This window comes from Meleagris gallopavo, chromosome 1 (genome assembly GCF_000146605.3).
Source record: "Meleagris gallopavo isolate NT-WF06-2002-E0010 breed Aviagen turkey brand Nicholas breeding stock chromosome 1, Turkey_5.1, whole genome shotgun sequence".
Classification (NCBI taxonomy): Eukaryota; Metazoa; Chordata; class Aves; order Galliformes; family Phasianidae; genus Meleagris; species Meleagris gallopavo.
In genome coordinates, this window is record NC_015011.2 from 174,501,585 (window position 1) to 174,515,880 (window position 14,296).

The 14,296-nt window shown below is 33.6% G+C and overlaps 1 protein-coding gene across 1 annotated transcript in view; it reads right to left on the reverse strand.

The window, feature by feature from the left end:
- Positions 1–71: 71 nt before the first annotated feature.
- DYNC2H1 (dynein cytoplasmic 2 heavy chain 1) overlaps positions 72–14,296 on the reverse strand; it is a 52,783-nt gene continuing 38,558 nt past the window's right edge. The window contains exons 37-48 of the mRNA XM_010729080.2: positions 13,705–13,859; positions 11,738–11,875; positions 9,500–9,613; positions 8,006–8,166; positions 7,728–7,851; positions 7,099–7,220; positions 6,266–6,352; positions 5,153–5,279; positions 3,590–3,731; positions 3,197–3,306; positions 1,449–1,547; positions 72–218 (exon numbers count right to left, since the gene is read on the reverse strand). Of these exons, the coding sequence (XP_010727382.1) occupies positions 87–218; positions 1,449–1,547; positions 3,197–3,306; positions 3,590–3,731; positions 5,153–5,279; positions 6,266–6,352; positions 7,099–7,220; positions 7,728–7,851; positions 8,006–8,166; positions 9,500–9,613; positions 11,738–11,875; positions 13,705–13,859 (1,511 nt within the window). The 3' untranslated portion in view covers positions 72–86. The remainder of the gene's footprint in view (positions 219–1,448; positions 1,548–3,196; positions 3,307–3,589; positions 3,732–5,152; positions 5,280–6,265; positions 6,353–7,098; positions 7,221–7,727; positions 7,852–8,005; positions 8,167–9,499; positions 9,614–11,737; positions 11,876–13,704; positions 13,860–14,296) is intronic.

Consider the following 14,296-nt stretch of genomic DNA (forward strand, 5'->3'; position numbering starts at 1 on the left):
AAAAAAAAAACAGGTTTTGTAAGATCTATACGGATCTATGGATCTAGCTTTCAAAAGCTTTGAACAAGCATTTTTAAAGACTTTAGTCACTTACCTTGGACAACAAGATCTCTTCTTAGCAATGGGTAAAGTACAGGTTCCATTCCATCCATTTCCTGTATAATAAGAGTTTTCCCAAACCTCACTGCCAGTTCAAGGGTCGTTAGGAAGTTGGTGTCCTGGGCAAATGAAATCAAGTTCCTCTGAGTAATGTTATTTTTAGAACTTTGATGATAGTCTTAAGAAGTAAACATTTTACTTTTTTTAAAACACTTTAGGAATGAATAGAAAGGCACTATACCAGAAATCTGAATCTATACATCAGTAGTAGAGCTATTCAATTCTATTACGAGCATCACATGGCAGCCAAAAGTGTATCATTTAAATGTGTTTTCTAGTAAAGGAATGATTCAGCTACTGACATACAATCAACGTATTTAACACGACTTGCAACCACAGACCTACCACAGGCCTTGTGTCAGGTCTGTCAGGTGTATCTGGAAGTTCTGACTAGTTACAGCATCACTAGGTAGCTACATTGACAAACTGAATCAAGACTTAAAGCCAGGATTCACATTCATCTTAAGATATCAAATCGTAGGCTTTTGTCTGCAGACATCTAAACATACACTTGGTTTTTAAGATTCCATTCCATCTCCATTCACTGGAAAATCCAAGACAATGCAAAATCCTAAGGGTAACAAAGCCAATCTGACTAATTAAGTATTTGGTTGCCATTATAGTACCATTTGAAAGCAAACAAAATGCCTGCATGTGGCTGGCAGGGATCTCTGTAAGACCTACCATTCATTTGACACAATACCCTGAGGCCAGATGCAGTCCAACAAGAGACTTTTAAATGGCACCATAAGCCTGCCAACATTTGTGCAAATGTAACAAGCCTATCTACCCATGTTAACTGACATGGTGTCTTAATCTTGAACTGGAATTTAACCTAATATTTCCAGTGTAGACAACACAACATAAAAATCCTAAGGAAGAAGCATATATGTACTCCTGAAATCCAAAGAAGAGCAACCGAGAACACAAAAAAGAAATCCCTTCCTTTTTAAAATATTTTTATCATCTCCCTCCTTCTTAGCAATACTACATTCTTGGAGAGGACACAAAAAGAGACAAGTTTCAAGAAGTAATACAATACAGTAGTAGTACAGTAATGTTGAGTCTCAGTTTTAAATCCTCTGATATTCTCCCAAAGTAAAAAAACTACCAGCACCAAGTAAGAATCACTGTTATCTAGAATTCTACAACAAATTACATGAAAATATGACCTGTTTATTGTTGACAGCCATCACAACACTTACTAAACTTCCCTATAAAGTCTGGAACTGAGTGTTCTCAAGAGGAACAGAATTGTAAGACCAGAAGAACAGAAGAAAATACTGAACCTGCTGGTTAACAACTTCCAAACGTGATTCCTTCAAATGTGTCTTCAACCATTCCGTAGCCCGGAATGAAGGGTCAATCAAAAATGGGCAAACTTTACTCTAAGGAAAAAAAAAAAAAAAAAATCAGAAAATCTGATTTAAGAATTGATTGAGGAAACTAAAAAAAAAAATCATCAAATTTAGCTTTTATTTCTCTACAGTGATATTAAGGATGTTTTACTATATACTCAATTTTACTATATTGTTACATTAACAATAATAACCTAATAAAAAATGAAATCACACAGTAGAAGGAGAACACTGTTATCTTTCTGTTCTTTTGAACAGTTTGATGACTGTCCAGTGGATGATACAACTAAAATATCATATTCATTACCAGTTTTAAAAGAATGCTGAAAAAGAGTGCACAAGAAAACAATTTGAGCTGAGGAACGGCTTGATAAAAGCTCTTTACACACAGTGAGACACATTTAAACAAAAAAAAAAAAAAAAGAAAGAAGAAAATTCAGTTACAATATTTAAGTACCTTTGAGAGTACAAAACCATATTTGTTGAAGAATTTTGTAATCAAAGTGAGAAAGGAATAGCTAGATCTAATATAAAGAGGATAAAGCAGAATTAAATTGGTGAAGAGGCTGTAACTGGTTTTTGAGAACCATCAATCATTCAAGCAAAGAATGAGTGGCAAATGTTAATTCTCCTCTCTTAAATGGCATTAAATCTTTATTTTCTAGCAGATGTAATAACCACATTATAACTACAGTATTGTATGAGTGCACAATTGCATAATGTACATTTATTGTCACATATTCATATGCAATTATGTTATAATAATGAATCATGAATATATTAATATGAGGGCTGCCCTGAAAGTAATGCCTTCTATTTTCTTACATTGACCCACAATGTAACGGTGCAAATGTTGGTGGTAGGGCAGTAAAGGCTGAACCTTCCCACCAATATTCCATTACATTTTGTTGCCGTGGGACAGATGGCAGCAGAGAGGCAGCAAGACAAAATGACGTCTGACATGGAAGTGCACATGAAGCAAAGATGTGGAACTGAATTCTTCCTTGTGGAAAAAACTGCATCTACTGACATTCATTGTTGCTTGCTTGACCAACAGGGGATGTGAGCACAGTGGTGTGCTTCAGCAGTGGTGACAGCAAGAATGGGTCAAGAATGTTGTAGTATAAATAAATAAATAAATAAATAGGAGGCACTACTTTCACAGTGACCTAAATATAATTTATTACAATTCCTTTCTCAGGTATTAGCTACTGTTCTTAAGTGAATGGCATTTTATATCCTATATCACATAGCTAATCTGATCAATGCTTAAGGATTTCACATCCAGGTCTTCTGAACAAGATCTGCATATTTCCTTTCCTGTTTTCAAAACAAAAGTAGTATTAGAACATGCCAAATGCACGTTTATAGGACATAATCTTCCATTTATGTTGTTGTTAATGATGACTAATAGACTGATAGAAGGTTTGATCTCTTGGACATCTGGAAGAAAATTGTAATACAGAAGAAGCATGTCCCTATGTCCCTCAACTGCCTTTTTTTTTTTTTTTTTTTTCTCATTTTGAGTACCTAGAGATACATAAGTACTTGTTTCTCTTTGTTCTCTTTGCATGCTTTATGCTAATAAAACTATGAAAATGAAATTGTTTATAATTTCAGAAAGATACGACGAAATCTGCAGAAGCTGAAACACTTCCAATATTCAAAAATAAGTTTACCTGCAAGATAACAAGAGCATTTTCTATTGAAAGGTCATCTGAAGGTAAGCCTTCACTTTTCCAAACTAACTCCTCACTTTCTGTACACAGGAACCTCCGTAAATCAAACTCTGATAAAAGAAAAATTGTAGATCTCTGTTAATATTTATAGTCTGCACATTTTAAAGTCTTCACCACTTTCTATATAGTGGAGATTCTGTGAGGTTAAATATAAAAAAAAAAAGTATTTATAATAATTAACAGAATAATTCCAATAGTCCATCACTATATACAGCTACATATTGAATAAGAATGAATACAGTCACTTTTCATTTGGGGACACCAAGACTTCCTTGATCAAGCCTAATTACACACAGATACACACGCGCGCGCGCGCACACACAAACAAATTACTTTCAAGGCCTGCTGATTTGGTCCATTCATCCAGTCTCATTTTCCTTTGATCCTCTGGAGCAGCAGAAAGATAAGTAATAAATGCAGCTGCTAACTGAGCTCTTTTAGGCAATGTGGCCAGTTCATCTCTTATCTCTGACACCTTTAAAGAAAAGAAATGTACAGAATGGATAGGTGTATTACATTAAAAAAAAAAAAATCCTATGTTAATATTTCTCATAAGTTATCGAATAGTCTGAATTAAATTTGGCTGCCATTAAGAATACAAGTGAGACAGTCACCCTCCTTGCATTTCACATAACTATATGTAGCTCACAGCAAAACATACTTGAAAATGTGGAAAAAACTTTTTTTTTTTTTTTTTTTTTAGCTCTGAGCTATAGCATGGACAGATATTTCTGAGAATTTGGATCCTAAAAAACTGAATCTTATGAACCCTTCAGTATGTCAATTACAAGCTACTGGATAAATCATATTAATTTAAGATAAAGAAAAATATGTGCCCTTATAGTATCAGTTAGTCAATGTCACAATATAGACTCTGATACCAAACATTGTAGGTATTTATTTATATTTATTATAATCAGAAATGTGATTCACTGAAGACACACAAAATAAAATACATTTATCACATATCTTTGAACAATCTACCTGCACTTTGTAAGTACTGCCACATTTTTATTTAATCAAACTGATTTTTATTTAATCAAAATGATATTAAAAAAAGGTGCTCACAAAAGCAACATTTTACTACTTTCTCTTTACTTTAAAGGGAAATGAATACAGCTTTTTTACCCCTAAATTAAAAACTATCCTCAAAAGACTGAGTTCCTGGCTAATGTATCTGCTAGTTTGTTAGGTATAATATATCTACCTATCCCACACCATTAACAGCAAAGTAACTTTCTAAAGAGAGGGGTAACATACCAGAGTGAAGAACCATGAAGAGTCATTCTTAGAGGTCTTTACACTAAGGTTCAAATCTGCCCAGCCCTACTATTGCAGATTGAGTACCTGCAAAGCTACTTGCAAAGGAAAATCTTCCGTTTCTTTCCATTATACCCAACCCTAACTTCAGAATCACAGAATATCCTGAGTTGGAAGAGACCCATAAGGATAATCAAGTCCAACTTCTGGCTTTATACAGCACCACTCAAAAAAATCACACCACATGTCTGAGAGTCTTTTCCAGATGCTCTTGAATGCTGGCAAGCACAGTGCCATGACTACTTCCCTGCAGAGCCTGTTCCAGTGACTGACCACCTACCTGGTGAAGAATGTTTTCCTGATATCCACTTTCTGTACTGTGGCATCCAAAAGTGCACACAGAACTCAAAGTGAGGCTACATCAGTGCATTGTAGAGTGGGACAGACATTTCCTTTGACCAGTTGGCAATGCTGCACTTGATGTGCCTCAGTTTTAAAACTTTAAAATTATTTCTGATGAGAAATCAAACAAATGTATACTTAACAGACTGGCTTCTTATCTCATATCCTCAAAACAGTGCAAAGACTTTTCATAATATCAGCAATCAGAAGTATTTCATGAAAATTTTCACTAACCTGGGCGTTCCATCTTTTGTGTTCTCTATCAAGTTGACTAATCAGTACTTCTGCAGCTTTCAACGTATTCTGAGCTTTACTTAATTCTGCTTCAAGTTTGGCTGCTTCTGTTGTTCTACTCTGAAACCTGTAAAACAATTGTTTACAATTACTATCATGAACTACTAAAATTATGGACAGTTACTTCAAAGGTAGCTTAATTGACTGAAACTGTCATATTTATTATTCACGAAGAACACAATAGCAATTCTCTTTTATACCTTTTGTTTCTCATGACAGACGAGCCATTAACAAAATTAAGAAACGTATGAGACTGAAAAACACATCTGTAGTATACATATATAATATGTCTGAAAATCATTCCTTTCCATACTTATGCAGCATGACTTCATTTTAGTGGTTGATGTTAAGTTTTGCTCTGCACCTAGTCTAGCCAACAGCAACACCATGCTATGAATTTGTAATTCTTTTTGGTAAATTTTATCTATAAAAACTTTAAAGAAGAATTTTGCTAAGTTATAGCTTAACTTTTAAATTTACAGTTCAATACACAGTACTCTTATTTTGTGAACTATTGCAAAATAAGAATATGCCCAATAAAACAAAGTTTAGAAATTATTTTTTAATGTTTAACATCCATAAAATTTGAAGTCCTTATCCCCTGCCCTATCACTACACTCCCTGATACACAGTCTCTCCCCAGCTTTCTTGTAGGCCCTCTTTAAGTACTGGAAAGATTCTACAAGGCCTCCGTACAGCCTCTTCTTTTCTAGACTAACAAGTCTAGCTCTTACAAGAAGTCTTCTTAGACTTATACGGTGATATAAACACTCTTTATGTTTAACATCTGCTGTCTTCTACAACGAAGATTTCCAACTCGGTCATTCATTAGTGAGAAGGTACTCGAAGGAGCATTTCATCTGATCAGTGAGATGAAAAGCATGCTAATAGTATCTATTAACTACTACTGATTGTATATATAGTGGAATTATGGTTTCAAATGAGGTCCAAGTCTCATAGCACAGGGAGTTACTCTTGGTCACGTTAATTTCATTATTAATACTGTTCATCAATGTTTTTATTTATCTCTTGAAATAAACAAAACCAACATACTTATCTTTCAGTTCGGATACTTTTTGACCAACAGAGTTCAGAAGATCTTCCAACTTCCGTTTTCTGCCTTCAGTTTTCTTGAGATTACTAAAAAATGTAACACTTATTTTAAGATAATGGATCCAAAGGAAAAAATTAGTCAGTGTAACATAAAAATAATTCATATGGAGACAGTCCAGAGACAATTCCTTCTTGTGATCTGTATCAGCAAAAATTCACTTTCACATTTAAAATTTTTTAATGTTTCTCACCATCTCACCATCTCACGTATCTTTAAAAATGCAGAACAAATGCATCACATTGAAGTGTATTTTTCGAGATCAAATAAAATTCTTCCAATATGTTATTTTAAGATCTAGCAAAACAACAAGTATAGATTCCTTGGATTATGGGTAGTCATAAAACCATTTCATATCATTGTGATTATAAGGAGAAACTCATAATGCTTGGTATATGCCTAAAACAAGAGGAATCACACTTTCTATATAATTGCATGAGTTAATCACCAACAGAATACATTTTATGCGTATCTGTGATGTTCACTGCTCCTAGACATATTTCAACAGAGACTGATAACCGGTGACTGGCAGAAAGATATCTAAAGCATAGCTTCCAGAAAAACAAAATTACATTTTTTTTTCTTACATACTGACACAATTTTACTTAAAGACATAATTCTGCCTCAGCATGAGACAGAGATACTTAATAAGAATACTTTATAATGAGCTATAGTTTCTTATTTCTTCTTTTCTTAACAGTCTTCAAGTTCTCTTAAGTTTCTTCTGACATCACTGGAATTAAGCATGCTTATTTTATAACAGTGTCTAACTTACGCTTCCAAGACTGCCTTTTCTTTTTCCAAAGGTTGAATTCGTTCCAGAACATGGGAATACTGGACATTAGCAGTTACCCAAGCAGCCAATGGAGCAGCTGCAGCACTGGCTCGTTTAGCATTCTAAAAAAAAATAATAATAATAAAATAAAAATCACTAACAGTTACAAGAAAATCCTCAAAATATAATGCAAATGAGAGAAATACAGGATAAGTTAACTGCAACAGATTTGCCAGTTGTCAAATTTACCAATTAGCCAACTTCTCTAATTAAATGTTATTTTCATATTGTTACTAAGAGTTTATATTGTAGGTAACCAAAGAAAATAAAGGATTTACAACTATGAAGCTCCATAGGCGTTCTATGAAGTTCTAAATGAATTTAAGAATCATCATTCTGTTCCTTTCCAGAAAATCACAAATTTCCCTTTAAAACTAACAAACTAGTATCTAAGAATTCTACTAGCTACTGCCAAATTAGGTCTTAAAGATCACTAATGTATTTAATAATCATTAGCTCCCTTTTTTTAATTACATGTAATGTTGACTCTTATAATCATGCGAGTTTTTTTGTTGTTGGTTTTATTTGGTTATTTTTTATTTATTTTATGTAACAGCACCACAAATTACTTTAGGATCAAAAGATGTTCTGTTTCTTGAAAGAAGTTCTTCAACGCTCTCTCGTATTTCTTTTGGAATGTTACGGGCATCAAAGGTTGCAATGTCCTCCTTCACTCCTCTTTTGGCCAAGAAACTGTAAAAAAAATAAAGAAAGAGAATACAAATGTTAGAAGTTATTTCCATATGAAAATAAAGAATTCCACACACACATCATTCCTGAAGATAGCAGAAAACATTTCATATTGTAAATTATTGTCTTCAGGTCAGATCTGAAATAAAATCCTCACCTCTTCATGCTCACCCATGATGTATCAAAAATCCCCATAAGCCGCAAGACTCCTTCTAGGATGTCTCTGATTATGTCAGGGGGCATCCGAAGGGACCGAATTTCTGACAATGACTCTGGTTTTATATTTCCAACTGCCAATTTAGCTTCATTAACCAGGGGCTTAGAACATAAAAACATAATCAAAATAGATATGAGAATATTAGAAACTGAAAATTTGCCATTTTGGCTTTCATGTATCTTCCTCCTTTCAGAATTAAACACTTTATTGCCTAAACAGCCACTACTGATGTGTATTCATATGCATAATTTACTAAGAAAACAACTACTTTAAGTGATCAGTGTGTTTCCATAGAAAACCAGACATTACTATCTTGACATTCTCTAACTCTCCAGTCAGTATTACAATTTATAAACTTCATGCAGATAATAGTATTGATCATATTTGCTCTTTCACTTCTTCTAAGTTTGCTGTGATATAGGCATGTTTTAATAATGATGTTAATTGCTATTTATTTAGGCTTAAGGATGTCTATGTAATAAAGTTATGAAGAAACAGAGGTCATAAAAGTTTTCTTTCTTCAGTTGCTAAACAAGTCCAGAAAGACATCATCCATACTGACAAAGCAGAAAAAAAAAAGAAAAAAAAAAAGAGGAAACAAAGAATTGTTAAAGGTTGAAGGTTGTGCACACTTTGCACATCTTGTATATTTATTAGTGACCACAGAAAAGGTGTTAACTTAAGCTTGTATTTCTACATGACTTCCAAAGCAAGAAAAATACAGACTATAAAAGAAATGACTCAAGACATACCTCCTCCTCCCAGAAATGATGCTTAAAGGCTGTGAAGTATCTCAAACAAAGCAGTATGCTATATCGCTATCAGGATACACAGCTTTCAGAATTAAGCAGTAACTGGAAATCATCTCATTAAACTATTTCACAGAATCACAGAATCACAGAATAGCCAGAGTTGGAAGGGACCTCAAGGATCATGAAGGATCCTCAAGGATCTCCAACCCCCCTGCCACATGCAGGGCCACCAACTTTCCCATTTAATACTAAACCAGGCTGCCCAGGGCCTCATCCAATCTGGCCTTCCCTCCAGCTTATAGTACAACTCTGTTCCAGTTTCATCAAGGAATACTGTAGTTGGTCTGTAGAAGTTATTAGTAACTAAAAAATATTCCACAAAGTCCGTGGAACTCAGATGTAAACCATGACAGCACAGAAATAGAAACTAGAAGGTGGATGTTATCTGAAAAGCCTTTCTGCAATGAAGACCAAACAGAATACAGATTCAATGCCCAAATGTCAACCTAAATCTGGGAAACAGAATTAACTGCTTTCTAACACAATAAGGTTTTAATATTTACACAATTTAAAGAAAAATTAAGAAATAATAGGATAAATTCTACAAAAACACTTTGCGTGGCAGAACCCTCAGTAAGCCAAATCACAGCACAAAACACAGTTTTTCCTTAGTAGTTTTTACCTGAACTTCCTTCAGTTCATCCTCAATTTTTCTTTTTCTTTCTTCTATTTCTGCAGCTTCTTCTGCTATTCTTTGTTTTATTTTTTCCATCTCTGTTTTTTGCTCACTAGCACTCTGTAAAGAAGAACACCTTTCATTTTCAAGTTTACATCAATTTTATTTTAAGGTCATTTATCTCTTATAGTCTTCATTATAATATAATTTGTCGTTGACAACAAACACAACAAAAAAACCTTTCATACTAGAGGTCGTTTTTAAAAAAATACATAAGCATTAGTCTTAAGTTTATATTCATGTAATTATATGACTAAGCATCTTTTTATATTATTGTGTCTCTTTCCCTTTGTTTGGTGTATCACAGACAAGCTCAGTATCTCTGTTTTCTATGCTCATTATAAACTTTTCTCTCTTTTCCTATGACTGATACTCCCTTCTGCATGAAGATGTCAGACCTCCTTGAAAAGGACAAGGCTGACAGCTGACAGCTTCTAACATATTTCATACACTTGAAAGCAGTATCTCCCTACTTTTGACTTTGTGAAATGCGAGCTGCTCACATTTCTATTTCTTTCATGTCAGCACTGAAACTCACCTTTTCAATGATTCTAAAATATACAGTTGTGTTTAAATTACAACCTATTATCCTAAAAATACTTTTACCTGTAAAGCTGCACCCACCTCTCTAACAACTTAAACACAGTACATAAGGTGAATGGCTTCACATTTTTTTTTCCAGAGTTTTTATTCTGCCTACCACAGAGTGGTCATCTCCTGAGCACTTTAATACAACAATAAATAGGTGACATATAAAATTACAGTAAGACACTCAACACTAGGTGAAGTTAATGGAAAATGCAGGAACTATGAAAAACAGTCACAAAACAAATAATGGAGGATAAATGCAGAAAATAAGTGTATAATATTCTAGGCTCAATTCATCTAAAAGATCCAAGATAACAAAGGCCAGAGTTTATATTTTTATATATTTCCCAGTATACAACACATTTTTATAACCAGCAATTGTTGAGCTGAGTTGAACCTGTAGGAAAAATAGAAGTGTAGAAGCAGAGAAAATCTTAATAATCTTTCTGAGTAATTAAGCTAAGCTGTAGTTCATTGTGTCACTGAAGTCCATAAAAGCATGTCACTCAAATCTATAAAATATTAACTACATAAAACTGGCTCAGATATTTTGTGGAAATGTATGAGTACTGTCTGATGGCTCTGAATAAGAAACTTTAAGTTCAGCTGTAGGTCAAAAGCCTTGCTCAGAAAGAAGATAGAAAGGGTCTATGCATTACAATCCTCTCTCTTACATAAACTGGAACATTTGAAGTGACATTAAAATGTTAGAGGGCACCTGCACTTTATGCTAATCTAAATCAGAGTTCTATCATAATCTTTCTGATATTCACAGACTCAACATGTTTCCTTTTTTTTTGACCTACTCTTTGCCCTTGTCCTACAATGTAATACATGTTGCTTTGGTAGCAGTTAACTACTGGACAATAGCAGGCACAGATTTAAAAGATTAATCAAGGGAAAATGATACAAAAATTCTTTGAAGCCAGCAATGAATATATTAAGCCAATGATAATTATTCAAATACAATATACAGTAAGGAGATAGACACTAAAAATACAAAAAAAAATTAGCTAATATCAAGTGGGCTTATAGAAATGGAAAGTAATGCAGCACAGTAGCTGCACAGTGAACTAAATGCTCTGAAAGAACATGTATCTACATCTGCATAGAGAAAATCTCTCTTCTTTGAGATTATTTATTTAAGCTCTTTTCAGACTGATCAGACTAGCACAGTGCTAAAACAAACAGTGCAATGAAAGCAGATTCGTTATAATTTATCCCATAGTAACGATTTCTACAGAGATCTATGTTCTGACCAGTTATTTTATTTAACTGAGAAAATACTACTATCAATTTAGATAATGAACTCCTAGGAAAACTTACAGACTAACCTGAAGTAGTAAATGCTAAATGCTACTCTGGTACCAAAGTGGTTCTGATCTCTTCCTAATCAGTTCAGACATGGTTTAAGTTACTAAATCCTCTGTTCTGCAACAAATTTATTCAAGTCCCAAGACTCGCATGTTTCCTTAGGCAACTTCTTGTAAAATCATCAGGCTTAGCACTCCTTGAAAACAACACGACGTACAGGCAGCCATGGAGTTTTTGTCTTTTTTTTTTTCCCCTCCATTTTTGATATGATCATTACAGTACCTGCATAGATATTGTAATTTCCTGAAGGGCGGCATCAGCTTCATCCTGCTTAGTTTTGAGTAAAATGCTTTGTTCTCCAGCTTTTTTGTTCAGTTCATCCACAAGTGCTTTAGCTTCATTGAGCTTTGAAACACCTGCCTAAAAAAGTTTGTAAGAAGCAATTGTTCAGCATGGAATTTTATATAGATTTAAATGGAGATTGGTTACAAACAGTACACGTAGACTAACAGTGATGCAGACTAATATTATTCATTTTTAATTTATTAAAATAAAATGCATGTTTCTTAGCACTTCCCTGTAGATTTCAACTCAAAAATGAGAGCTGAAACCTCTTTATGTGTTGGTATAAGGTGTTTCACTACATCAAAAAGCTGAATATGAAATCCTCATAATCCTTTTTCTATTTAATTCAATAACATTTCAGTTAACTGATACTAATTCCCTGTAATTCTATTTCCTTTAATAGCAAATCAACAAAAAATAAATAAATGGAATCAAACTAGATTATCCTATTTCTACATATTTGTGCATTCTATAAAGAATCTGGATGTACATAAAATAAAGCCTCAATTATCTTTCCTATTTCTTTATCCACAATTTCTAAATTATTCATTTTATCAAGAAAACAATTATTTCAACACTTCTGAAAAATGTATTAAAGGCAAAATTAATGTTTTACCTAGGATACATATGCATAATTTTCTTGTAAATGTTTACTTTTTCTTATCCAGAGAATTCAAGAAGTAAATGAGCATTTGTCACAAACAAATCAGAGCTACTACCTAAGTAAGTAAGCAGTTTCTGTCATTGCAAACTTAAATCCTTTGTAAATCACTTAATACAGAGATGGAAAACTATTAACAAGATTAATAGAAAGAATACAGAATTTAAGGCAAGGAGGTAATTTGTTTCAGAGTGATGTTTTAAGAAGATCCACAGCATTGCAAGTGTGCTTTCAGAACAAATAGCAGGAGCGACTGAGAAAAGGAGGTGAAAGTAAAAAGACAAAAGGGAAAAGCTTTGACCTACAGGGACTCTTCTTTAAGAAAAATGCATTGTGAGGAGAAGGAGGCACTTACGAAAAGCCAGCATGTTTTAAAAATAAATGTGGTACACATACGGAACAGGAATAAAGCCACATCTGTGAGACTAATTGTATTAGGTCTATAGTTGCATACAGGTTCAATGTGTGAAAAAGTCTGAAACATTAAGTGAGGCAAAGCCACAAAAAAGGGAATTTTGACCAAGGCAAGAGAAGTAACCATGAGGCTAAGGAGTTTACAGTTTATTAAACTATATAAGGATGCAGGAGTCACACAAAATAGAAAGTTGCTGTATAAACATAAAGATTTATATATTAATATACAATCAGAGGCAGAACTTAAACTAATCAAAAGATGATGATTCATTTGCAACACAACTCCATTACATGAATAATGTAAAAAAAAAAAAAAAAACCTAAAGCCTTTGCAAATACTTTTTACTTTTAAAAGAAGACATGCCTATTCTAATAGAGCTAAAATATGAATGAAAAAGAAGCTACCACCTTTAGCCTTAAGGTTTTTAAACAGATGTACATTAAGATTCAAACTATTCCTGATCTGAAATCACAGCATTAGTAGATGCAGACAGTATATCCTACACAGACATGTTAGCAGCTACAGCTCCTAATGGAATAACAGAATCCTTAGGGCCACCTGGTCCAGCTCCTCTGCAATGAACAGGGAACACCTACATAAGGTTACTCAGGACCCGATCCAGCCTCCCCTTTAAAGTCTCCAGGGATAAGGCATCCGCCACATCTCTGGGCAACCTGTGCCAGTGCCTCACCATCCTTACTGTAAAAGATTTTTTACTTATATCTAACCTAGATCTACCCTCTTTGAGCTTGAAATAGCATACAAGGCATTTCCCAAATGAGAGAACATTTTGAAAAGCTGTGTGTTAAAAATGTTTTAAATACATACCTGCAAGTGGTTCTGTCTTTTTATCAGCTCCGTTTTTTTACTGTTGTTAATTGAACTGTATACATTAAGGAATGTCATATATCTGCTAGGTGTTGCTCCATATATTTTACATGATTCGTGGATTACCAGAAATGACTTCCAAAAATCTGAATCACCTATACAATAAAATTTGTTAGATAGATAATAAAATCATTTTGGAAAATCATTTAGAAAAAAGAAACCCCAAGCAAACAACTTATGATTTTATATTCCTGTTGGCTCTGACACTTTGCAGTGATAATTAGACCAGTATTTTAGAAAAAGTTGCCAAAAGTACTGTTACCAAGCTCGGTGTTTGAATGGGTCCCCTAGATTATGCTCTGCTCCTTATTTTTAAAATGGTTACAATTTAAGTTTTATTATAAACTCATATTATTTCAAAAATGAGCTTTTACTGACAAAAACTGAAGTTACTTGGTAGTCACAACTACTTCAGCATTAAAAACCAAGCTTCTTTCTGTTAAGTATCAAACATAGGTACATTCATATTCTACCTTTCCTCCTACTTAGCACAATATTAGATATGTAAGGTGGATTACCTCAATTCAACCCC